General features: G+C 55.6%; 2 protein-coding genes across 2 annotated transcripts in view; one reads left to right on the plus strand and one right to left on the minus strand.

Annotated features, from left to right (window-relative positions):
- DOCK6 (dedicator of cytokinesis 6) overlaps positions 1–20504 on the minus strand; it is a 41184-nt gene extending 20680 nt beyond the window's left edge. Inside the window, exons 1-21 of the mRNA XM_063112838.1 lie at positions 20420–20504; positions 14068–14155; positions 13041–13216; positions 12709–12777; positions 12362–12491; positions 11251–11463; positions 9969–10054; positions 8706–8772; positions 8456–8605; positions 7328–7408; positions 7077–7230; positions 6825–6952; positions 6603–6696; positions 6024–6186; positions 2491–2608; positions 2349–2419; positions 1993–2131; positions 1799–1900; positions 1303–1389; positions 829–1060; positions 380–541 (exon numbers count right to left, since the gene is read on the minus strand). Coding sequence (XP_062968908.1) covers positions 380–541; positions 829–1060; positions 1303–1389; positions 1799–1900; positions 1993–2131; positions 2349–2419; positions 2491–2608; positions 6024–6186; positions 6603–6696; positions 6825–6952; positions 7077–7230; positions 7328–7408; positions 8456–8605; positions 8706–8772; positions 9969–10054; positions 11251–11463; positions 12362–12491; positions 12709–12777; positions 13041–13216; positions 14068–14155; positions 20420–20463 — 2554 coding nt within the window. The 5' untranslated portion in view covers positions 20464–20504. The remainder of the gene's footprint in view (positions 1–379; positions 542–828; positions 1061–1302; positions 1390–1798; positions 1901–1992; positions 2132–2348; positions 2420–2490; positions 2609–6023; positions 6187–6602; positions 6697–6824; positions 6953–7076; positions 7231–7327; positions 7409–8455; positions 8606–8705; positions 8773–9968; positions 10055–11250; positions 11464–12361; positions 12492–12708; positions 12778–13040; positions 13217–14067; positions 14156–20419) is intronic.
- On the plus strand, positions 2477–5668 carry ANGPTL8 (angiopoietin like 8). Its single transcript, XM_063112837.1, has 6 exons — positions 2477–2583; positions 3071–3082; positions 4241–4547; positions 4747–4908; positions 5423–5532; positions 5641–5668. Exons 3-6 carry the CDS (start codon positions 4251–4253, stop codon positions 5666–5668), a joined length of 597 nt encoding a protein of 198 aa, XP_062968907.1. The 5' UTR covers positions 2477–2583; positions 3071–3082; positions 4241–4250.
- Positions 20505–25039: the final 4535 nt, after the last annotated feature.

Consider the following 25039-nt stretch of genomic DNA (forward strand, 5'->3'; position numbering starts at 1 on the left):
TTTCTACGTCATTTACTATTACCCGTGCCCCCATGAGGTGGGTATTAGCATTATCCCTACTTTACAAAAAGGAAAAACAGGCTTAGAGAGGTGAAGTCACTTTCCCAGGGTCAGAGAGCTTGTAGGCAGCCCAGCTTGAGTCCCCGCTCAAAGCTAATGATGCTCGCTGACTAGCTGAATCATCTGCCAGTCAAGTGTCCAGAGGCCACACCCCTTGGGATGGGGAAAAAAGGGCAAAAGGAAATCATCTCTCTTGTAAGTTGCCCAAACCAGCCAAGGCCAGCGTGGCCTCAGAGCCTTTGCACATGCTGTTCTCTCTGCCTGGGATGCTCCTCTCCCAGGTATTTCCTGTCTCCCAGAGTATTTTACTAACACTCACCACCTGGGAGGCTGGGCTCGGTGCCAGGCAGGCGAAAGGCATAGTAGACATAGGCAGCCAGCAGCGGGCAGTGACCACGGGCATCCTGGGCACCCTCCAGGCTCCGGTGGACAAGGCTGACCACATGAGCCATTGCTTCAAAGGCCCCACGGCCCAGGTTCACTGCCGGGCAGAGCAGAGGTCAAGTTCCAGGGTCAGGGCCTCTCCTCTCACCTCCCCACCCACCTTCCAGAGGAAAAGACATTAGAGTCCAAAGATTCATGTGACCATCAAGAGATCATTGAGAGATCAGAGAAAACCTGCTCTGGGCCCAGCAGACTATGGCCCATTTTTTAGGTGGGAAAACTGAGGCCAGAGATAAACGGGCTATAGGAGGTCACCTAGGACCAGAGGCCTGAGAGGCTACTTTCTGGATGGGGAAACTGAGGCCTGAGGCCACACTTGCTCACCAATCTGGCCGCCGATGATCGGGGGCCGCACAACCAGACGCACGAGCTTGTCCAGCACATGGTGCGAGAAGGCCACAAGAGGCTCGGGGCTGGCCAGGCGCAGTGCCGCGAGGCTGGCCCGCAGCTCCTGCTCCATGGTGCCTTCGCTCAGCACGGCGTCCTTGAGACGGAACGGGAAGGTCCCCTCCTCCAGGACATGCACCAGGGTAAAGAACTTGTCCACGTGGGGGTCCTGAGTGGGGACGTGGGGTAAGTGGCGGAGGCAGGAGGAGGGCCAGGGCCAGGGCACCAGGTCCGAGAAGGCTGCGGAGGACTGAAGCCACCCCCGCCTGAGTTGGCAGCCAGCCCAGCTTATGGAAGTCACGTCCATGGCCCCAGGCTAGTCCTCCCTAGCCACTGGCAACTCTTGCTCAATCCCAGGGCAGGCAGGAGGGGAGCAGGGCAGGACTCCCGGGTCCACAACCCACCCCGTACCTGCGGGTGCACAGATGACATGGCTGTGAGCTCCACGCTGAACACGCCCTTGTGGCCATCCACCCAGCGCATGCCCGGCAGCGCCACCTGCAGGAGGCACCGAGTATACAGTGGCTGTCCCTCCCCCATTGATCAGGCCACCCGGTGGCCCCAGCCATTGCAACACTGTGGCCTGAGCGTGGCCCAGCTTGGAGGAACAGCTGGGCACCCTGCCCCCAGCCTAGTCCCAGAGGACTCAGGGGTTCCCCTGGGCAGGCTGTAAACCCATGTGTGAGTTGGGGGACAGGAGGGATGCACGTAGGGGCAGTCAGACACACAGAGGCATTACTGGGGGGGTGGGGTAAGGAGGTAGGAAGGGGCCCAGGGCATTGACAGGAAGAAATGGAGCGCTATGGGGGTCAGCGAGGCCTCAGGGTGTCGCTGGAAGGCAGCTGATGCATTAGTGGGAGCTAATGGGTGGACAGGGCGTTGGGAGGCAGGGGTCCAGGCCACGTACATCTGGTGTGAGCACGGAATAGCTGGGTGGGGGCTGGTCCACAGACACAGGGAGGCAGAAGGGGCCGGTCCTCAGGCGGCCGTGCTGCAGCAGTGGGATCCACTAGAGCAGAGGCTGGAGTCAGGTCTGGGGGCCAGGTTGGGGGCAATCAGGAGGGCCAAGGGGACAATGGGGCAGTGGGCGGGGGGGCTCACGGTAAAGCCCACAGGTGTCTCCAGGGCTGTGCCTGGCCGGGGCTGGCAGCTGACATGGTAGAAGGTGAAAAGCAGGTGATGGTTCTCGGTCACGCAGGCCGGGAGACGCAGCTTGAACTCCTCATAGAACTCTGGGGACCTGAAGGATCGGGCTGGGGCATCTGCTGCGGGCTAGGAACGCCATGGCCTGTCCCCCAGGGCTGCTGGGCCCCACTGTCCCTGCCGTCTGCCTCCAGTTTCCCCATTAGTGCTCCTGGCACCTCCACCCCCTTTTCCTGTCACATGCACATATATCTCCCCGCACCCTTAAGTCCCCCCTTAAACGTCCCCCTCTCGCCATTAGCGCCCCCACCTACTTGTTGTGATAGACCACTGGTGTGAAGGCCTCGCGGGTGAATTCGCTGCAGCTGGACTTGCCGAAGATGACCTGAGGGTGTGGGGACATGAAGGGCCCGCTGGGGATGTCCCACCTTCCTCCCCTGGGGCACAGCCACTGACCGGAAGGGCCTGGCTGGGGTCCTCGCCTGCCATGTACTGCACGCGCACGGTGAGGTTGCGCACAGAGCCCTGACGGCTGCTGAAGTTGAGGCTGTGCGGGTAAACGTACAGCAGGTTCCTGTGGGGGGCGAGATGGAGGGTTAGAGGGACAGGGGCCTCACTGGCGCACATAAGAGGCCCAGCCATCAGAACAAGGACCAGGGACAACGGACAGTCAGAGGGAAACTGGGTCATGATGCTGGACATGGAGTGCCAGGTAAAAGGGAATACGGGCACCAGGCAGGAGATAGGACTGGCAGAGGGTGGGGGTCAGATGAGCACCCTCAAAGCACAGATCGGGGGTCAGTGTGGCAGAGGGAGGGAACACAGAAGGACTTCAGGGGCACTAATAGAGCATGCTGAGGTGGAGGGCAAGGAACATATGGGCACTCTGGCCAGAGTTCCAAAAAGGTGGCCCATGTGGCCAGCAGTCAGGCCCATGGACAGTGGTCAGGCCCAAGCTCTGCCCAGGCTGACTTGCCTCTCACCCAGCCCCAAGGGCATGACTGTCCTCTCAGCAGAGGTCCCTACAGTTATGTAGCCTATACCTCAGGTGGGGAAACCGAGGCCAGACTCAGAGGTAGGGGTTGGGATCAGAATCCTGCCTGCCTCTCACAGGGGCACCTCTGTGCAAGCCCCAACCTCCTTCTGGGCCTCAGTGTCCCTATCTGTAAAATGGAGGCATTGGACCTTCCTGCTGAGCCTCTGTAACCATAACCACGACGATATATAACAACAATGACAATAATTGCACCAAACACTTATATGAGGTACTTCATGGAAACTTCATGGAAAGATTTTTTATTAGAAGATTTATTATCTTTTTTATTAAAGATTTATTATTATATCTTTTTTATTAAAAGTTTATTATCTTTTTTTTTTTTTTTTGGACAGCTGGCTAGTGCAGGGATCAGAACCCTTGACTTTGGTGTTATAACACTTTGTCCCAACCACCTGAGCTAGCCAGCCCCCTGTATTATCTTTTAATTCTATTTTCCACAAAGTTTTTGGAGTACCCTTGTATGTGACACCTGCTGTGTGTTGGGCTCTGTTCTAAGCACTCAACATGAAACAACTCATTTACCTCTAAAAAGCAGCCTGTAAGGCAGGACTTACATCACCCCCAATTTACAGGCAGGGAAACTGAGGCACTTGCCCACAGTCATCCAAAGAGTAAATTGGCACTTAACTGTTGATCCAGGGGATGTGTGGTCTTGGAGTTAAGCTCTGTGGCCACCTCAGGAGAGTCTCTGCTACCTGCACCTGCCCAGGCTACCAAACAGGTCAACAAAGGCCCCTGCATTGCAGGCTGGTGGGAAGGGGATAAGGGTAGCAGATACCAAAATGGCAGTTGGAAGAGCTTTAGTGAATGACTGATGCTCATAAAAGCCTCATTATTGTTACTGTTACTGTTGTTGTACCTGTCCACAGGTGGGAAAACCAAGGCTCAACACTGTGAGCCTCAGAGTCCCCCAGAGGGGGCCTGGGTGCATCCTCTCCCAATGGCCCCTGCCCACTCCTGGCCCTGAGCCACAGCCAGCGTGATCCTGGTGTGGTCCGGCCAGACACTTGCCTGATGCAACTGTCGCACCACTGCCAGGCCCTTGTGCAACACGGAGCACCCAGCTGGCCAGTTAACGATTGACCGAGGGTTCGTGGGGGTGTTAGGGCATAAAAGGCGGCAGCATTGGCACCGTGGCTGCATACCCAGACCCTTAGCCATGCCCGTGATCACTCTGTGTTTGCTGTGGGCCCTGGCAATGGTGGCCCAGCTTGTCTCAGCAGCCCCAGTGAGCAGCCCGAAGCCAGCACAGCATGAAGAGCTGACCGTGCTCTTCCACGGGACCCTCCAGCTGGGCCAGGCCCTCAATGGCGTGTACAGGACTACAGAGGCACGGCTGATGGAGGCCGGGCACAGCCTGGGCCTCTATGGCCATGCACTGGGACTTCTAGGGCAGGAGGTCAGCCAGGGACGGGATGCAGCCCAGGAACTTCAAGCAAGACTGTTGGAGATGCAGGTGGGCACTGCAGCTGGAGTGTTGCGGGGTGGGTAGGAGTCTGAAGAGGAGTTAATGTCTTGGGTGATCAACCATCCTGGTTTGCCCAGGATTGAGGGGGCTCCCGGGATGCAAGACTTTCAGTGATAAAATCAGGTAAGTCCCGGGAACACAGGGACGAGTTGGTCAGCCCAGTAATGACCCACTACCTATTGAGCAGACGGAGGAGAATGCTCTGCAGCTACAGGCAGAGGCCACAGCCCAGGCGCTGGGGGAGGCGGCCCAGGCACAGCAGGAGCTGTGGGACAGCGTGCGGTGGCTAGAAGTCCAGCTGAAGGGTGTCCGGCTGGGCCATGCCCGCCACAAATTTGAGGCCTTAAAGGTAAGAGGCTCCCAGCTCTGGGGAGTTGAGACCCTAATTCCTGGTTGGAACCCGCTTCTGAATCTTGAGTCCCAAAGACCTCCCGGCTGTACAGCATATATCCTGTATGACCCTGGGCAAACCCCACATTCCTTTTTGTGCCTCAGTTTCCCCATCAGCAAATAAGGGCAATAACTGATATCTCAGAGCAGAGCCAGGCACTTAATGCAGATAAAGTATTCAGCATGGGCACACAGTAGGTGCTCAATAAATGCTTATTACTAGAGTAACTGGTGACACTTCCTGAGCACCCACTAAGTACCCAGCACTGTTCTAGGGCCTTTAATAATCCATATCATGTTCATAACCCCATCAAGTGAGTCCTACTTTATCCCCATTTTACAGATGGGGAAGTTGAGGCCAGAGAGTGTTGGTGACTTGTTGGGTCTCAAAGATGCAATAGAGGGGCCTAGGCACGGTCAGAGGATGTGAGGTGAGGTGACCCCCAGCTGAGGTTTGCAATCTGACCCCACAGGCTCACGCTGACAAACAGAGCCACATAGTGTGGGCCCTCACAGGCCACGTGCAGCGACAGAGGCAGTTGATAGCAGCACAGAAGCACCAGCTACGACAGATCCAGGCGAGGTGAGCCTGGCGTGGGGGTTGGTGTGTAGGGCAGCTGGATGGGGGGCTCACAGGGCAGCGGGTAGGGGCCCCCTTGCTACCTTAGCTGAGCCACATATCACTCCCCAGGCTCCACACAGCGGCTCTCCCAGCCTGAGCCTGCCTGGGCAGAATTGAGGACCAGTCACGCAGCGAGGGACACTTCCATGCCCCATGCAGCCCCTGCATAGGGAGGAGACTGCTGCTCTCTGCGGTCAGCCAGGGCACCAGGCCTTGTTTCCAGACACAGAGCAGAGACGGAAGCAGGCGGGGACGAACGCAGAGGACATGGCCCATTGGGGAGGGGTGGAGGAAGGACGTGTGCGCCTTCATGCCTGTTTACCCCCCATTAAAACACAGCTGTGGCATTTCACCCTGTGTGTCTGTATGTGTCTGTGAGGAAGGGGGACCTCCGCTTGCATGATGCCTGATCACTCCCCTTTCAAGTGCCCAGCTGCACCCTGAGGTTGTACCTGTAGCTGGTGTGGGGGGCGTAGACTTCGCGGGCAGGGAACTCCAGGATCTCCTTGGTGGGCCGGCCCCGGGGATCTGGGTAGGGCTTAACATGAAGCAGCTCAGGAGAGAGGCAGAAGTGGGGATTCTCGGGGGCCGGGGAAATGTCAATCTTGAGCTGGGCTGGGGAAGGAGAAGCAGGTTTGCACCTGCAGGGAGCCACCTGGCTGAGCCCACCCTCTCTGGGCTGTGGGGTCTGAGATCTGACACCCCACGATGTCCTCTGGTGGCTTTATCCTCCACGTGCAAAGTTCAGAAGTCACCCTCAACTCCCATCTCTGGCCCCCACATTTGATCAGCTCTGCCCTCAGGACCCCTGCCCCACCTGCCACCATGTCCCCCATTTGACCCACTATCTGTCTTATTTACTCTGTTTCTTGTCTGTGGACCCAATGAGAAGGTCCAGCCCCTGAGGTCAGGGGTTCGTTTATCATGGTCATTGCTGGGTCCCCAGTGCCTAGCACAGGAGGTGCTCAGTGTAGGTTTGTTGAGTGACTGCATGAGAAGGGCATGTCATGCTGATGGGGTGTGCCACGCACCAGTCACAGGCCGCAGGCGCCGCAACAGGGATGACGGGCGCCGCATATCAGCCAGGAACTTGAAAAGGTCCTCGTCGCTGAGACGTTCGGCTTCCTGCATGGGACCAGCCCCTATGACCCAGGGCCAAAGGGCTGGGCGTCCCCAGGGCCGATGTGGCCACAAGAGGTGCAGAGAGTCCTTGGCACCCTCTCTCCCAGCCCCTTGCCCTGTAGCAACAACACCTGCTTAAAGAAGTTGGTGACAGTTAACGTGGCTGGGCGGAAGCCAGAGAAGCTGCACACGTCGTCCCCGCTACTTGCCCGGTCCTGGGGCCCCCGACGGCGGCGGTCAGTCCAGGTGGGTCGGCGCTCTAGGGGGACAATGAGAGTGACAGCGATGGCCAGAGATGAGAGACAGACGCGGAGATCGGATGTGATACCGAGTTGGGCCAGCAGAGGGCGCCCGCCACCCTCCCGCCAGCCCCGCCTGCTCACCGCCCTCGGAGTCCGAGTCTCGGTCCGGTTGCCCCGCGCTGTTCACGATGTTGGCCAAGTGCACCGCCGTCCAGGCGAAGGGCATGCGGTAGCGGCCCAGGCGGGTGCAGAACTGCTCGGCCGCCAGGCGCAGCTTCTCCAGCTTCTCTTTGTTCTGCAGGGAGTCACCCCACCACCCCCAGCTCAGCGACCCAGGCCTGCAGAGTCCAGCACCTGCCCTGTCGGGTGCGGTCCAGCCTCCACACGCTTACCTTGGCCGTGTCCACCTCCTTCATCACCATATAGGGCTCGCAGCACTCGCTGATGTCCCCTTGCTGCAGCACCTTCTCCAGCTGCGGGGCAGGCAGGCCCAGTGAGGTGCTGCCCCCGCCCCCAGCCTCCAGAGCCCGTCATGGGCACCCAGACACTCCATGACCCTGGAACTCTTGGCCCAACACCTCCCATGGCTCCCACTGTCCCTGGGATCAAGTGCTAGTGCTCGGCCTGCAAAGTGGCTACCCTCTCCCCACCCTTCAGACCCACCCCAAACCCTAAGCGCAAGCCCACCTTTAGCTCATGACAGTTTCCCTACATTGACATTTCTTTTTGTTACTGTAAATAGAGGCTGCTTTGGGCCACAAGGCCTGAACTCCAATCTTGACCATTCAGGGGCTGTGGGATGCTAAGCAGGCCCCTTACCAGCTCCGTGCCTCAGTTTACCCATCCATAAAATGGGAGCAGCCATGGCAATCCTCACCTCAGGTACTGCCGTGGGGAACAAAGGGAAACCCTGTAAAGCCTGACTGTGAGCAGGGACTGCCTGTGGGTGCACAATTTGTTTCCTTATTGTAGCCTAATTGAACGTTTTAGAAATGGAGACTTGACCTCACTCCCGGAAACAAAATCCCAATAAGTGCACCAACTAGGTCTTTCCTCCCCTAATTAAATTAACTGAACAATTCTCAGCTTAGAAAACTTTTTTTTTTTTTTTTTTTTTTTGGCATCTAGTCAGTACAAGGATCCAAACCCTTGATCTTGGTGTTATAACACCGCGCTATAATTAAAAAACATTTTAAACATCAGTCTACGAACCTCCCTATAGCATCTTGCTTGCCTCCCAGGACCCCAGGGCTGTGGCATGTGACCAGGATGTCCTTTCTCCCCAGGCTGCCCACCCACGGGTCTTGGCTCAGGTGTCACCTCTCCATGGAAGCCCTTGGGGACTTCTCCCAACCCAGGTTGGATCAGGGGCTTCCTCCAGATTCCTCCAGCTGCCCGTACCTCCCCCATGACAGCCCTGATCACCTTTCTTGGTGACATGTCTCTCCCATTCTGTGAAGGCAGGGACCAAACCTGTGGCATTCACTATTACCACCCCCTTGCCCAGTCCCAGTGGGTACCTTGATGACCAGGAAGATGTCGGGTGAGGGGTAGGTCACGGAGAAGATGGCAGAGCGGGCCAGGGTAGAGATGGCCGGGTGGGTGCCGTGGGCCCGAAGCAGCCCCTTCATGGTGTCTGAGTTCAAGTCGAAGTAGAAGTTCTCTGAGATCTGGGGACACGAGAGGCAGTTGAGCCACCACCTCTAGGAAGCCCACAGCCCCCCAACGAGAAGGGAGAGGTGGAGAAAGAAGAAGAAAGGGAGTTCCTACCTTCTTTTTCTCCCGCACGTCATACAGAGCCAAGATCCCAAAGATGGGTTCAATTTCAATCTCGAACCTGCGGGTAAATGGGGGGTTTCTCCCTGACACCCCCACCGTCCACACACCCTTCTGCCTCTTGAGGCCCAAGAGGGAGGGTGTTGTGGAGGGGGGTATCTGACTCCCCTCAGTCCACATGGAGCTGCCATTTAAGGGCTTGAAGGAAAGGTGTGTCCCATTTTGCAAAAGGGGAAACTGAGGCACTGAGTATCCCCTGTCCACAACTCCCTCAGTAAGTAATCACACACAGCCCCTACTCCCTGTAACCATGGCTTGTATCCAGCTGGCAAGGAGGCAGCTTTTGGCACAACAGTCCCCCCATCTTGAAATGCTCGACTCCAGGCACCCATGCCTGAACAATTATGTCTTCCCACCGGTGCATGTTCTGTACCCCCCACATCCCTCCTCTCCATTCAGCCAACTCCTCTTCATTGTCGGGTCTTAGCTTAGACATCTCTTCCCTGGGGAAGCTGTCCTGGAGCTCCCCCCACCCCTCCAGCTGGGTGAGGAGCCTCCTCTGGGCCCCGAGGCACCCTGAGCATCTCTGTGTGGTCATCGCATGGTTATGTGCCCTGTATACAGCGGGCGCTCAATGAGTGTTTGTTGAATGACTGGATGAGCCCACAGAGCCGATTCCTAATGCTTGTGCTTGGGGAATAAGGCCCACCCGGGGCCTCCCTTTCCTGCCTCCATCCAGGCAGGAACTCCGGGAGGGGAGGGGCAGGGCCAGGCTCTCGTCCAAGTCCACATCCTGTTCAGCTCCTTTCCCACGCACTTCTGGCTGCTCCCAGGGGGCCGACGTGGAGGGGGCCTTGGGCGGCTGGGAGCCAGGCCCCACCTCCCTGGATCCCAGCAGCAGGACAGGCAAGCGCCAGACTCCAGCATCTGATGTTGGGTGTGATCTTGGACACAATGACTTCACCACTCTGTGCCTCAGTTTCCCTACCTGCACCCACTTCACAAGGTTGTGGTGAAGATGGGATGAATTAATATATGTGAAGGGCTGAGAACAGAGCCTGGCACATAACTGGTGCTTAAGGACTGGCAGCTTAGAATGACAAGAAAGGAAGTCTTATTTCCCCCATAAAAGCCCACAGGTGGCCTCAGGTTGCAGGCCTGCAGATGGTAATGGCATTGTTCACGTAGTGAGTACCCACACCGGAACCCACGTGGTCCCCTCACGTGTCTGAGAGGAGGGGCAGTTGGCATACTCACTTGAGTGACAGACACTTGACCAGGATCCTCTGTCCAAAGTGTTCACGAGGTGGCTCTGGGCGGCTGCAGCGCTCCACAGTCTCATCCTGCCAAAAGCCAGGGGGGCAGCTGGGACATAACCTCCAGGAAGGGTCTAGAATGCCTGGCCCAGGAACAGCTCTACCTTCAGCCTGACTAAACTTTCAGTCACTTGCCTCTGAGCCTCTGCACATGCTGTTTCCCCTGCCTGGAACGCCCCTCTTCTCCCGTCCTCCCTGTCTGGCCAATGTCTGCTCATCGTTCAGGCCCCAGCTTAGCTGGCACTTCCTCCAGGAAGTCTTCCCTGATTCTTCTGGCCTAGGCAGACACCTCTTCCAGGTGCTCATAGTACCCTATTGCAATGGGCCACGTGGCTGGCACTCTGAGGGCCATGTGAGAGATGACAACCAGCACCCCATATTCTGTCTTAGTTGCAAGTTCCTAGTGGGGGTGTCTCTCCTCACTAGACTGTGAACACTGAGGGCAGGGACTGGGTCTATCTTATTCATGGCTGTATCCCCAGTGTCTGCCATACAGTGGACACCCAAACACGTTAGTTGAATAAATACAAACATATACAGTAGCTAGGTTGGTCAGTTAGCTCATTTTGTTAGAGGATGGTATTGGTAACACCAAGGTCAAGGGTTCAGATCCCTCTACTGGCCAGCTGCCAAAAAAAGAGACATATACAGTAGGTACCTACTAAGTTGCTTGGATAAACATAGGTGTATACAAAATACATTCAATAAGGGCTGACCAATTAGCTCACTTGGTTAGAGCACAGTGCTGATAACACCAAGGTGAAGGGTTCAGATCCCCATACTGGCCAGCCACCAAAACCAAAATACATTCAATAAATGCTGATAGGACATATAGAGGGATATATACTAGGCACCCAATAAGTACCAATTGAATAAAATATAGAATATACAGTAAGCACTCAATAAATGGCTAAATAAAAACACAATTATACACTAGGTGCCAAATAAATGTTGGTTGGCTAAATATAGGCATATATGGTAGGTGCTGAGGAAATACTGATTAATTAAATCGAGAACTATATAGTAGGCATATAAGTATTGGTTGAATAAATATATGGGGTATACAGTTGGTGCTCAATAAATGCAGGCTGGATAAATATAAGGGGGATATAGTAGGCATCCAGTAAGAACTATTGAATAGACATGGGGTACGCAGTAGGCACCCAGTAAGCATGCAGTGGATGAGCGCTGTCCTCAGGGTGGCGTGAGTCCATGGCACCCACCTCGTCGGGCGCAGGGTAGAGGGTGAGCAGGGCAGGGGACCGCTGCTGCCGCCGAAGGGCTTCATTGCGCCGGTCCACGTCCTCGGGGGCTGCCCGCTCCAGCAGTGAGGGCAGCAACGTGTCTGCAGCCAAGTTCCTCAGGTCAAAGATACCAGAGGCGCCGCTGCTTCGAGGGGTGTCGTCCAGGGAGCCTGAGCAGCGCTGGGTGTCATCCTGCCAGTGGAGAATATGCAAGTGCTGAGTGCCAGCTGGATGCACCCTCATCCCACTCTGGTGAGACTGTCCTCATACCTATTCTATGGATGGGGAAGCTGAGGGCCAGAGGGTGGAGTCACCACTACAAGGGTCACTTGGGGGATTTTGCTGTCCAGAAACCTCTCTGGGAAGCCCTCCTTCTTTTGCCCTTCTTGGGGGAGGCTATTCCTATCTCACATTCCAGGCTCCACCTGACCTTGTCTGGCCAATCAGAACCCATCTGCCAACCCCAGGGACTGGATCCAAGGGAAAGAAATGGCTGGGCTGGGCCAATGAGAGCCTTCCCTGGGATTTTGCTCACTGTTGCCAGGGAAGTGGAGAGTTCTTCCCACTCGGGCTGTCACTGGCCTAGGACCCTGCCTGACTGCCCAGACTCAGCTGCGGTCAGAGCCAGATTGCCCTGGTTCAAATCTTGGCTTGGCTCTGTGAACCTAGGTCTCTGGCCCTAACTCTTAGGACCTTGGTTTCCCCATCTGCACCTTAAAGTAATAACAATGGAAACAATAATAATAATTCTTGGGTTAATTACTGTTGGTATAAATTAGGCACTTAGTAAATGTTGACTGACAAAATATAGGCTCAAGGCCCTCTAATAACCTTGCTGTGCCTCAGTTTCTTTACCTGCAAAATGGGTACAAGGGTTGCCCTGATTCATAGGACGAAAGGAGAGGACATGTATAAAACATTTAGTACACAATAAATGTTTATAATTATCTTAACTTTTCACTCATGGGGCTGATGTATTTCCTTTTGGGCTCAAGGCTGTTTGGGTCATTTCCTGTTATATGTGACCGAAAGCTGGGGCTGGAGCCTACACACATACCCCTGCGGTAACCCTGGCCAGGGGTTCTCTCACCGAGTCCTCAGGGCCGGACCTCTCATCCCCAGAAGTGTCCTGTTCAAAGATCTGGTGGGTGAGGCCCTTCTGTCGCTCTCGTTGTGTTTCTGAGGTGATGGGGCTGTACGCTGCACTCAGATGCTGGTACCTAGCAAGAGGCGGGGCTGGGCAGGGAGTGGGGCTGAGGGCTCCCCAGAGCTCCCCCTACCAAGGCCCACATCATGCCTGCAAGGCCAGAGAAGTCTGGCTGCTCTTGCAGGGACAGGCAATGGACAGATAACAGGAGGACTGGCCGCAGACAACAGCTCAGCTCTTCTGGGCTCAAACTCAGCCTCTTGACCCTCTGTGCCCAGAGTCAGACCCACCTTCTGTGGACAATGACCCAGTCCTCAGTGTACATCTCCACTGCAGCCCGCACCTGGGCATCCAGTTTTCTGCAGCAAAATAAAATCAGGGTAAACAGAGGCAGCGCCCCATGTTCTAATGGCCAGGGAGGTTGGGACAGTCATCTGCCCATTTCAGAGATGGGGAGATGGAGGCTCAGAGAGGGAGGATGCCTTGTCCAAGGTCACACAGCCGAGCCAGGAGTTGAACTCAGGGATGTTGGATTCTGGAGCCTGCTGGGAAAGGGGGTGTCAACAGGAGTCGCAGAGGCAGAGTGGAGTTATGGGCAGGGTGGGTAAGGGGCTGCACCCACCCATCCTCGGGGATCCCAGGCTCTGTGGTCCGGCATTCCCGGGGCTGCAGCAGCAGCTCCAAGTCATCTGCTGGAAATTCTACCAGGTCCCTGAGGGGCCCAGGCTCGGCGTCTGGTGGCCGGCTCAGGAGCACATCCTCGAAGTCCAGGGGCTCAATGACCTCAGTCAGCGGGACCTGGGTTGGGGCAAAGTGGCTGTGACTCTGCTGCCCCAGAGGCTGGGAGTGGGGGATGTGAGGTGGGGGTGGGCTCGTGCTGGCTTTGGACTCAAATAAGAGGGCAGTGGGAGACATGGAGGGTGTTGGAGTGGCAGAGGAGCCATGGAGGACAGTGACCTCAGACTCTCTGCCCCTCTTCCAGCTTTGCAGAGTTCCACCCCTCCCTCCCAGGGCTCCAGGAAGGAAATCACACCCTGGTGCCTGGAGGGATGGGGACTAATGGTGGAAGGAAAGGCATGTTGACTGCAGCAAGGCCACAGACAATTGCTAAGGCCTCCAGGCAAGACAGCAAGATGGCCCTCCTTGCAGCAGGGGGAAGTCACTCCCATCCCCCAAGTCCGCCCCATCCCCATGTGGGTGGTCCAGACAGCAGGACCACCCACAGAGCTCTCCTCACCCAGAGCAGATGCAGGGAGGGCAGACACTCTCCCCTACTCACAGGAATGGGGGACAGCCCTAGGGTCAGGGCTGTGATCCCCTCCCCTGCCACTTTTGGGTCCTTCTCTGTTTCTGCACAGGACAGGACACATGCAAAGGAGTGGGACCGAAGGGCCAGCCCGTGGCTCACTTGGGAGAGTGTGGTGCTAGAGACACCAAGGCCATGGGTTTGGATGCCTATATAGGGATGGCCGGTTGGCTCACATTGGAGAGCGTGGTGCTGACAACACCAAGTCAAGTCTTAAGATCCCCTTAACGGTCATCTTTAAAAAAAAAAAAAAAAAAAAGGAGTGGGACCTAGCCTAGCAGGTCGAGGGGAAGCCCCACCTCTTCCTACCAGAGGGCAGGGGCCTGGGGGGGCCCCCACTTACCCCCAGGGAGCTGCTGCAGCGCCTGCTGGAGTGGGGGGAGCCACTGCGTTCCCGGGACACCTGTTTCCGCACCTCGGCAGCCACAGTCCTGTGAGGACAGGAAGGGGACCATTGGGGGCAGGAAAACCCAAGCTTTGGGGCCAAAAGATTCATTCTACGAGAGGAGAATCCAGGCTACAGAAAGGGAAAAAAACACTGTGAACTAAAAGAACCAAGGCTTTGAGAGCCACAGACCTCAGGCTGCAGGCCTCAGGGTGCACAACTCAGCACCCCCCAAAGTTGGGCCAAACCCTACCCCCATCAAGCACCGGGCAGGGTTTGGGGAGAGTCACAAATCCACCTTCCTCTCCTCACTGGCTCTGTCAGGGGTCTGAGTCCTGCCCCACCTTCCAGGCCTGGAGGGAGGCCCACTGGTCTCTTGCCTCTGCTTCCTTGTCTCTGCCCACCCTGGGGTTGCCCAAACACACCCACCCCTGCCCCCTGGACCCTATCCAGAACGTGCTTCCCTTCCCACCCTTGCTACTGGGCCTTGGGCAAGTCACTCCCACTTCTGAGCCTCAGTTTACCCATCTGCAGCTGCCCTGACCTCATGGGGCCAGGGCACTCCATACACGCACGTTCTCAGGGAGCCTGGGACCAGGCTGCTGTGTGTAAGAGGCCAGCAGGGCCCACAGAGCCCAGAGACGGGGAGGCCTCTGAAGCACACTCATCATCCAAGGTCAGTGCCATGGCCTTCCTGGGCTGCCTGCATCAGAACTAGGTTCAAAGTCAGGGAGGATGAGGGGCAAGACACACAGGGGAGAAGGTCAGCGCAGGAATTTGGGGCAGGGATCGCCCGTACCCTTAATTCCTTCAGCTGAACTTGGAAACATGGGAGGGAGAAAGGGCCATGCAGGTGCCAGGCCCCGAGGCTGGACTCTGTGCTCTGAGCAAGGAGCTCCCCATGTCTCTGTGAAGGCAGGAGCTAGGGCTGTGTCATCCCCACACAGGTCCCAGCACTAGGCCCTGAACATAATAGGTGCTCAATAAATGTGTTTTTTGGATGAAATGAGTGAATCCTTCCCAGTCTCCTTCCTGGTCCAACTTGCCCAAATCCACTGAGTTGGGAAAAGCCCCAGATCTTTCAGCTGTGTGGCTTTGGACAGGTAGGACACCCTCTCTGGGCCTCAGTCCCCCTTAAAAATCGAGACGCCAATTGCCTGGTGTTTGGGACTCACTCACTTCTGCTTCCTACTTTTCTGTGGGCTTGGAAGTTTTCCTAATAAAAAGCTGTGCCCCAAAAAGTGTGATGCCGACGATTGTAAACTCAATGGCCTGCAGCCATCAATGAGCCAATGTGTTCAGTGAGCTCCAGGCAGGACACTAAGGGCAGGGTGGAGGTGGGGAGATTGGGGCCAACTGGGGCCCCAGTCCTGCCTGGGGCCTCTGATTTCAAATCTGACATGGGGCCTCCGGTTTGAGACCCCGGCTTCCCTCTCTGTCCCAGTTCTTTCCATCAATAGTCCAAGAGTCTTGCTTCTATGGGCTGGCGGGTAAGAGAGGAGCTTGTAGAAAATGCAAAGTGTTAAAACTAGAGCTTTGTCCTTAAATTCCCAAAGATGGGGCCGCCTCCTCTGGAACCCTGGGTACACAGGGCCTGGGGATGATTTACAAAAGATGCTGGGACAGGGGACGAGGCTGTGCCCTAGTCCCAGCTGTTCTGCAGCTGCTGCCCCAGAGGAGGGGGAAGGGAGGAGGGATGGCTGGGCTTCCAGTTTCATTTCGGGCTTCGTTTTGCCATTGGCCTTAGAGAAGAAAGGCCTCTGGAGTGGGGACCACCGTGTCCGCAGGGAGCCAGCTGACTGTGTTTAAGTGGCATTCTGCACTTGGAGCTGGTTGTGCTCTCCTGTCCTCTGGGCTCAGGCCAGAGCCCACCTTATGGAGCCATTCTGAGCGTAGGGCCTGGCACACAGTAAGTGCTCAATTAAGGCTCACTGTCACTGTTAGAGCGCAGCCTTGTAACACCAAGGTCAAGGGTTCAGTTTCCCATACCGGCCAGCCGCCAAAAAAAAAAAAAACCAACTCACTGTCACCATATTGTCCTCAAAGACGATCCTCGGAAGCTGGGATTTCTGGCCCTGTTTTTTTTTTTTTTTTTTTAAATGACCGGTAAGGGGATCTTAACCCTTGACTTGGTGTTGTCAGTGCCAACTCTCCCAAGTGAGCCATGGGCTGGTCCTCTGGCCCTGTTTTTACCCCAAAGGAGATTGAGGTTTTGAAAGGGCTACTGACCCATTCAGGGCTACATAGCTAAATCCAGCAGGGCCCAGAACTGAACCCTGGTCGGCCTGAGGTCAAAGTCTGTGCTTTTTGGGGTGGGATGTTTCGTGTTGCCCACAACATGGGGAGCAGGGGGGCAGGGGGCTTCAGAGCCTGCCTCTTCTCTCTCCACACTCCTCCTCTCCCCACACCAAGATGCCATCAAGTCTTGGGACTTCAACACCATCTAAACACTGGTGAATCCTCGGGTCTGTCCCACATGACACCGGCCTCCTTTGCGTGACCACATGGGGGACTTGCATGCAGCATGACCACAATGCGCCCTTCCCACAGTCTTCCCCATCTCACTAAAGGCAGCTCTGCCCCCTCGGGTGCTCAGGATCCACACCTGACAGTCGTCCCCATGCCTCTCTTTTTCTTCCCCCAACCATCACGTCTGTTTCAGATGCTCCCAATGGAGCAGTTTTCAATAATGGAAGCAAAATAACAAGCTGAATTTAGTGATTTCTCCCAGGAGATATCTCACAACTGCAAAGGGAGAAACCATAATGATCAGTTGGTTGGCTGCAGCTATTGTTTGAGATAAATCCTTTTATGAAGAAAATCTAACAACCCCACGGGATGCTAAAGAGACCAGGAGCTCAAGTGGTGGCAGCATGAGGAATTCAGATGAGACTGTGGACCTCACTCCAGAACTGGCCAGATTAACTGAGGTCTATCTTCCCAGAGAAGGAGGATGATAAAGCCAGAAATAAGAATGACAGAGGCTCAGGCATTGTGTATTCCCACTTGTGCAAAAAGCAAGAGAAGAAAACGAATCCATCAGTAAAGTGATAAAGCGTGATGCTGATAACACTAAGGTCTTGGGTTTGGATCCCCGTACCAGCCAGCCTCCAAAAAAAGAAAGAAAGAAAGAAAACAAATCCATATAAAATCATATAAACATTCAATTGATAGAAATTTTTAAAGACAAATACTACAAGCACCAGCGAGAACACGAAGCAACTAAAACTCTCATCCACTGCAACATACCGCTGGTTACAACAATGCATCTGTAATAATCATCTGTAATTATTAAAAACCATCTGTAATTATCAAGCAAGGCTGTAGACAGGCCAGTCCAGCAATTCCACTCCACGGTGTAGATGCTCAGGAGGAAACACATGGCCAAGAATGTTCACAGCAGCCCTGATTGTGGAAGCCCCAAAACAAGACAATTCTCATGTTCACTGGTCAAAGATGAGGAAACAGAGGTGGGGAATACTATGCAGCAATGAAAAAGGACTACAGGCAGCAACATCGATGAGCCTTCCTGACATCATGCTGAGTGAACAGAACTGGACACATGGACTCCACATCCCTTGATTCCATTTATATGATGTTCTAAAACAGGCAAAACTAAACCAGGGCAGACAGGGAGCCAACTCGGATGGAGAACACGTAAGTGATGGTAGCTACTGGCATAGCGGTTCCCTGTGGGGAACTAGAACTAGAACTAGGTGCAGACCAGGGGACTGCTGAGTAGGGGTGGGGGAAGGGCATGGGGACCTGGGAAGTTGGAGATGCTCCCCATCTGGACCCAAGTGGCCTTTCCCTGCCATCCCATTTATAATTATTCTTTAAACTTTGTACTTTTCTGTCTGGATATTGTCACAGTTTTTAAAAAGGCAAAAAATCAAAACATACATGCGTGCCTGTGTGTGCAGATATATTCAGGAAAAGGGCTAGAGAGATTTGTTTTCCTGAAATATGAAAGGTACCATGGGGATTTTGAAACTTATCAATGTATGACTCATTTCCCTCCCACTTCTGCAACAAATCATCACTTCTTTAAATGAGAAACGTAAACGGTCCCACGTTGGACAACTGAGGCTCAGAATGAAGATGCTACTGTCAGAGACACCCAGGAAGAAATCGCATAAATGTGCTTTAGGACACATGAAGGCGGGAAGAGGCACGGTTCCAAGATTGTTCTGGGCTCAGCTCACTTCTCCACTGGAGTGACTTCTAACCACTTTGAGCCTCAACAGTGACACCTGCGTCAACAGGCTGTGGAGATGATTAAACAAGTGACATCCCAGATGGGGACCAGCACACAATAGGTGCATAATAAGTGCTGATCGTTATCATCATTCTATATCGTATTTGACTGAAAATATTACAAGTTAAAAAAAAGAACAAATTATATGACATATGGCAACATTTGTGCATGTTATCTACATTCATAAAATTTTGAATTTTTAAGCCATCCCCCCACCAAAACCTCTTTTTTTTTTTTTTTTTTGGCTTTTTCGTGACCGGTACTCAGCCAGTGAGTGCACCAGCCATTCCTATATAGGATCCGAACCCGCAGCAGGAGCGTCGCTGTGCTCCCAGTGCCGCACTCTCCCGAGTGCGCCACGGGCTCGGCCCCAAAACCTCTTTTTTTTTTAAAAAAAGGATCTGTTCATCAGGAAACTGGGACACTATCTAATATTCAGATTAATCTGGCATTTGTAGGATGAACGACTGACTGAATGAATAGATGAATATAGGCCCAGGTCTGAGCATGTTGATACCTGGGTGCCCAATAGGCTGTTCTGGAAGCCCTGGACCACTTGCTCACAGTTCACTGGGACCCCAGGATCTTCATCTCTTCCCACCCTGGGCTCTGCAGCATCTTTTCCCCAGGGTAGGACCCAAGACCCCTTGTTCTTCTACAAGCCAGAACCCAAGGACATAGGGATTGAGAGACAAAGAAACAGACAGCAATAATGTCCCCAGGCTCAGAGACTCCAAAGGTCCAAGACAGAGACGATTTAGAGAGACAGAGATAAAGATAGATCATAAAAATTGCCTGACCATTGTGCCCCAACACCAGGTCACGTCCCTCCTCTGCTTAGAAGTCTCCATGGCTCCCACCTCACTTGGGGTCAAGGTCAAAGTCCTTTTACAGCGCACAAGGCCCTGGTCAATCTACTGCTTCTGTCCCCTTCACTCACTCTGTTCCAGCCTCAGGGCCTTTGCCCTTCCTTGTGTTTGGACCTCTCTTCCTCCACAAGTGGACATGGCTCCGTCCCTCCCCTCCTTCAAGTCTTTGCTCATCCAGACTTTCCTGACCCACCTCCCATATCTAAAATAGTCCCTACCATCCCCGTCCCCCTTCCTGTTTCACATGTCCCCATAGCACATACCACTCACATAAAATCTGCTTTCTCCTGTCCCTCTTCTGTCTCCCCCATTATATCTACCCCCAAGAGTGGGATCTTTTTCTTGTGCCTCCATCAGACCAGGGACAGACCTACAGGGCGGCTCTTTCACCTCAGGGTAGTCTGGACAGGTCCCTGGGGAGAGGTGACCTGGGCAGATTCTGAAGCCATCTTAGTCACAAGCAAAGACCCCAATTGAGGGCAAGGCTTTTACAATCCCAGAGAGTCTGACATCCCCCCTCCCAGGCTGAGTCTCTCACAATCCCCAGTGGCCACGGAAATGGATCCCCCAGCGCCTGGCGCCTGTCCCCTCCCCCATCTGCCCACCAGCTGGTTCTCTTCCCAGCCCCCACTCTCTCCATTCAATCACGCATCCATCCCCAGCGCGTCCAGCCCGTGCTGGGAGAGCCCGAAGCGGGAGGTGGGGGAGCGTGCACAGCTGTCCCTTGCCCCTCCAGAAGGCTGGGCACTGGACCCTGGCTGGGGGGAAGGGCACGGGACACTTCCCGAGGGGTTTCAAAGGCCGCCCGGAGCTCCAGGCACAGAGGAGGGAACGGAAAGTCCTCCCACTTCAGTCCCCTCGGGCGCGGGGACGGCGAGAGGCCCGGAGACGGGGAGGGACCACGGAGGGCGCCCGGCACCCGCCGTCCCCGCGCCGCCGCCTCCGGGAAGCCCTCCGGACACGCCCCCACGCCTCCCGACCGGCTCCGCGGGAGAACCTCAGCCGCCATCGCGCCCCTGCCCCCGCCGCCCTCCCAGTCCCCAGCCCCGGCGCGGGGAAGCGGGCGGGACCAGGCAGAGGCCGAAGGGGGCTGAATGGGGGGAGCCCGGGCGGGGGAGGGGCGGGCGCCGGGCGGGGCGGGGCCACGTGGGGGGCGCCGCGGAGGGGACCCCGGTCGCGCTACCTGTTGATCTTGTGCGCGAAGGCGCGGCGCTCGGCGGCCGCCATGGCGCGTCCTGCCGCTGCCACCGCGCGCTCGGGCCCCGCCGTCCCCGCCGTCCCCGCCGCCGCAGCCTCCCGGTTCTCGGCAGCCCGGGCTGGGCGGGGCCGCGCCGGGGGCGGGGCCCTTCCGGGTGTCCCCGGCCGCTCGGTGCTGCCCCTGCCGGCCGGAGGGGCCGACTCTGAGCCTACAGGCCCAGGTGGGGAAACTGAGGCGGGGGGGGTGTTTTGGGGAGGGCTGGGAGGAGAGGCGCGGGGACCGAGGCCGGGTGAGTCCCGGACCCCCCGGGGGGCTCTCTTTGTCGCCCTCTGACTCCTGGCTGGAAAACAATAACAACGTTCACACATGTGATAATCATAATGGCATACCTGCTAACGTGTGCTGAGCATGGCCCTGAGGTTCACATACACGGAAGGAACTATTATTTCTCCCCAATTGACAGGTGGGTAAACTGAGGCCCAGAGGTGGTCGGGCACTTGCTCAGAGTGCTCGCAGCGGTCTCCACGGGGTGTGTCCCAGTCTGGGGTGGAGGAGGCAGAGGGGTCCATCTTGGGTCAGGGGTGTCAGGAGCTGTGACTCAGGACCTGGAGGTGGGACTTGAGTGAGCCAGTCCGGGACCACAGGAAGGAAGATGTGGGATGTCTGGTTAATTTGTGGCCTCCAGTCTCTCCCGAGTGCTCCTCTCCCAGTCCCACTGCAGCATTTTTGAAGAGTTCTTCAGCCCCAACTCGTCTCTGGATGTGTCAACCTCTTGCCCTCCTCCATGACTTTGTACAGGCTGGTCCCTCCTCCTGGACCCTCCAGCCCTGGTCAGAAAATGTCCTAGGGAGAATCTGAGGCTTAATAATACTAGGACATTGCTCTGCCTCAGGGCCTTTGCACATGCTGTTCTCTTTCCCTTGTATGGGTGCTGGCATTGCCCCCCATTTAAAGATGAGGAAACTGAGGCCCACAGAAACAGAGCGACTTGCCCCAGTTGCCCAGTGAATCAGTGTCAGGTCCCGAGCCCACAGGAAGGAGGCCTGGATTGTGGGAGAACCCCTAAACCTTGCCACTTAGGCCCAGGATAGCATCTGGGCTAGTGAGGCCACAGCAGGACTCTCAGCCTGGCATGCGACATGTGCACAGGTGTGTCAGCAGCCCACGTGCCTGTCGTGAGTGGTCCAGCCACTTTGGCCTGGGAGATTCCAGGTGGAACTCCGCCTAGCACTCCCTGCTGTGCCCCACCCCGTGTCACCTTACAGTCTCCCAGGCTAGAGTCCCTGCCTCTGCTCTCAGGCTGCTGGGAACCAGGCTGGGCAGGAGACATGGAGATGACCAAGGATTTGCGGCTTTCTCACCTCCCCTCTGCCTAGTTCCAGGCCAGCCACCACTAATTCTGATCTCCCCCCTCCCTCTGCCATAGGCTGTTCCCCCCTCAGTTGCCAGAAGGAGCCTAGGAACACCTGAGTCTCATCACATCCCTCCTCTGCTCAAGAACCCTCCATGGCTCCCACATCCCTCGGGGTAAGAGCCAAAGTCCTCCCCACAGCCCCCAAGTTCCTGCACAACCTGCCCCTGTCACCTCCCTGCCTTTGCCTCCTCCCACTCTCCCTCTCAATCACTGCACTCCAGCTGCCTGGTCTCTTCAATATTCCTCTAAATACCAGCTCACAGCTCCACCTCCAGGCCTTCGCATGTGCTGTTCCCTTTCCTGTGTGTGGGTGCTGCCGTTATCCCCCTTTTACAGATGAGGAAACTGAGGAAAACCCAGAGAGAGGACTTGCCCTGCCTGGTGAATCAGTGTCAGATCCAAGTTTGGGATCCAGGGAGTCTAACTTTAAAGCGATTGTCTCTAAACACCAGCTGGATCCCAGTCTGGACCCGGCTGTGTGACCTAGGGTAAACTTCTCAACCTCTCTGAACCTCAGTCTCTTCATCTGCCCCATGAAGGCTTGTGATCAGTCACGGCATGAGGCATAGATGTCGGGAGCTGGCTGGGGCCCTGGAACACTGAGCTCCAGTCCCTTGTGGGGGCTGATGCCCTGCAGAAGCCAGTGGGGCCTTTCAGCCCAGCAACCTCAAGCCCTGCCTTGGTGGAAACACTGCTTCAAAGATCCTTCCAAGCCAAGGCCCTACCCCAGCTGCCTGGAGCCCAGTGCCCACCCCGGTGCCTGCCAGACCTGACTGGCTAGGCTGTTTCTCTCTAGGGCACAGCCAGGCCTGACTCAGCCGGGCGGGGCTGGGGTGACTCTGGCAGCTGTTCAAACAGAGGCTAAGCCTGGCGAGGACTTTGGCCTTCTCTGCTTGCTGTGGGGAGAATACACTGAGGCAGGAGCTGCTGGATCAGGAAGGAGGTGACCGCACTGGTCCAGGGGGGAAGTGACTGGGCTGGACAGGGGTGGGACTGAGGGGATGGTGGGAGGTGGTTGGGCTCTGGCAAGGTGAACATCCATGTGAAAGATGGAATGGAGTTGAAGACCGTGCTCCTTCCTCCATGCCGCCGCTCATGCTGTTCCACCTGGAGCGCTGTTCCACGCACTCCACATCTGCCTGACCCCTTCTTCATCCCCGAAACCTCAGCTTGGACATCCCTGCCTCCCACAGCTACCTGTGCATCCCCTATTAAAGCCCCAGTCATGCTGTGGCCCAGTGGCTGGGTTACCTGTTTCCGTGGGGCTCCCAGGACCTGGCACATAGTAGGTGCCCTGTGCTGCATTGTATCGTTTTCTGGGCTCTCTTCAGTTTTCCTGGTCTGCTGCTCAGTGCTGCTCAGTGCTTGCTCAGGACCTCGCTATTTGAATCATTGTGGCAATTTTGGGGTGGGGGAGGGGTGGCCGGCTGGTACAGGGACTGACCTTGGTGGTATCAGCACCAGGCTCTAACCAACTGAGCTAAGTGGGAGCCCTTCCCCCACTCTTTACCTGGACGAACTTCTATTCATTCTTCAGGTCTCTTGCCTCTTGCTCTTGGAAGCCTTCCTTGGCCATCTCCCTCCCCTGCCGAAGCTGGGTCAGGGACTCCTGTGGGCCCCTTCAGCCCCTGGGTTTTCCCTGTCACAGCCCTGATCACTCTCAGTAATAATCCCTTGGTTCCATGGTGTCTGTCCCCTACTCTAATGTCAGGCTCATGAGGGCAGGGATATTTCTCTGACTTCTTCACTGCAATGTCCCCAGTGCCCAGCACAGGGCTGTGCATACTGTAGGTGCTCAAGATGAGAATGAATGAGGCACAATGGTACAGGGGCCCAATGACAGAAGTGATCAGGACACCTGATGCTTTCCTGTCCTCTGGTGCCTACTGTTACTGCCATCAGTGTGGCAGGAGACACCAGCCCCACGGAAGGGGATCAATTGCTCATGGAGAGGGAGGTTCCCTAGGCCTCCCAAACTGGAGGGTGCTGGGGGTGGGTAGAGAGAAGCTGAATGTGGGTGCCCACTGCCCCCTGGTGCCTGCAGCGAGAATGGTGGGGACGGCGGGCCCAGGACACTTGCCCACAGGCAGGGAGTCCTGCTGCCACAAGGGGAGGTGAGCGGGCAAGGCTGAGTGGGGAGCAGCATGCCAGGGACATCCATTCAACAAGCCTCCTGCACCTGCCATCTGCAGGCTCTGACTGATCCCGGGAGGTGGTTTCATCATCCCAGGCCATCATTCTAAATGTGCGGGAAACTGAGGCTGAGAGAGACGCAGCCACCAGCCTCAAATCACACAAGGTTTGAGTCGTAGGACTTGAACCTAACTCTGTCGTCTTCAGGGAAACCTTTCCCTGGTTCTTCAGATGCATTTTGACAACTTAGTGAATCACTTGATGAACGGACGAATGAATGAATGAATGAATGGGTGTCTTGTAGTTGGGGGTGAACTCAGAGTAGGAACAGTAATGGGCAGGAATCAGAGCCTAGAGAGACCTGGATTTGAGTCCCAGCTTGGCCACAGCTAGAGTGCGTGACCTGGGGCCTCTCTGAGGGTCAGTTTTCTCATCTGTGAAGTGGGCACAGTAGCCTCAGTGCTGATCCGACAGGGCTATGATGGGGGCTAGCGAGGTGTTATCAGGAGAGCATAAAACCCAAGGAGATACTGCCTGGTCAGATTGTTTTTCCTGCTGCTTCCGGAGCCAAGGAAGGAAGCTGGAAGCCGGCTCAGGGTGTCCAGGCCTGCCTTTGAGAGTTTGCCACAAAGACAAAGGCTGGGTCTGGAGAGGCTGGAGGGGCAGGCCACAGGCTTCCTGTTTTTCTTTGAACAGATGGCCCAGGTTCTGGATGCTTTTCTGGCTGGATACTTGTGTTTCATCTCTGGAACTTACTCCTTATTCCTCTCAGTGACACCTCCATTGATTTTTTTTTTTTGGCTGCTGGCCAGTACAGGCATCCGAACCCTTGACCTTGGTGTTATAACATCACGCTCTAACCTACTGAGCTAACTGGCCGGCCCTCACTGCCATTGAGTTCGCTCCTTGTCCAGGTGTTTTTATCACCTCGCAATGCCCAGGGTCCCCCCGCACCCAAGGAGTCTGCAAATAGATCTCAGGGGGAGTCTATGACCTAGGAGGAGGAAAACTCCCATCTTTATTTTCACCAACCTCTGAAACTGAATTTTTCCTTCCAT

Source organism: Cynocephalus volans, chromosome 10 (assembly GCF_027409185.1).
Source record: "Cynocephalus volans isolate mCynVol1 chromosome 10, mCynVol1.pri, whole genome shotgun sequence".
NCBI classification, from domain to species: Eukaryota; Metazoa; Chordata; class Mammalia; order Dermoptera; family Cynocephalidae; genus Cynocephalus; species Cynocephalus volans.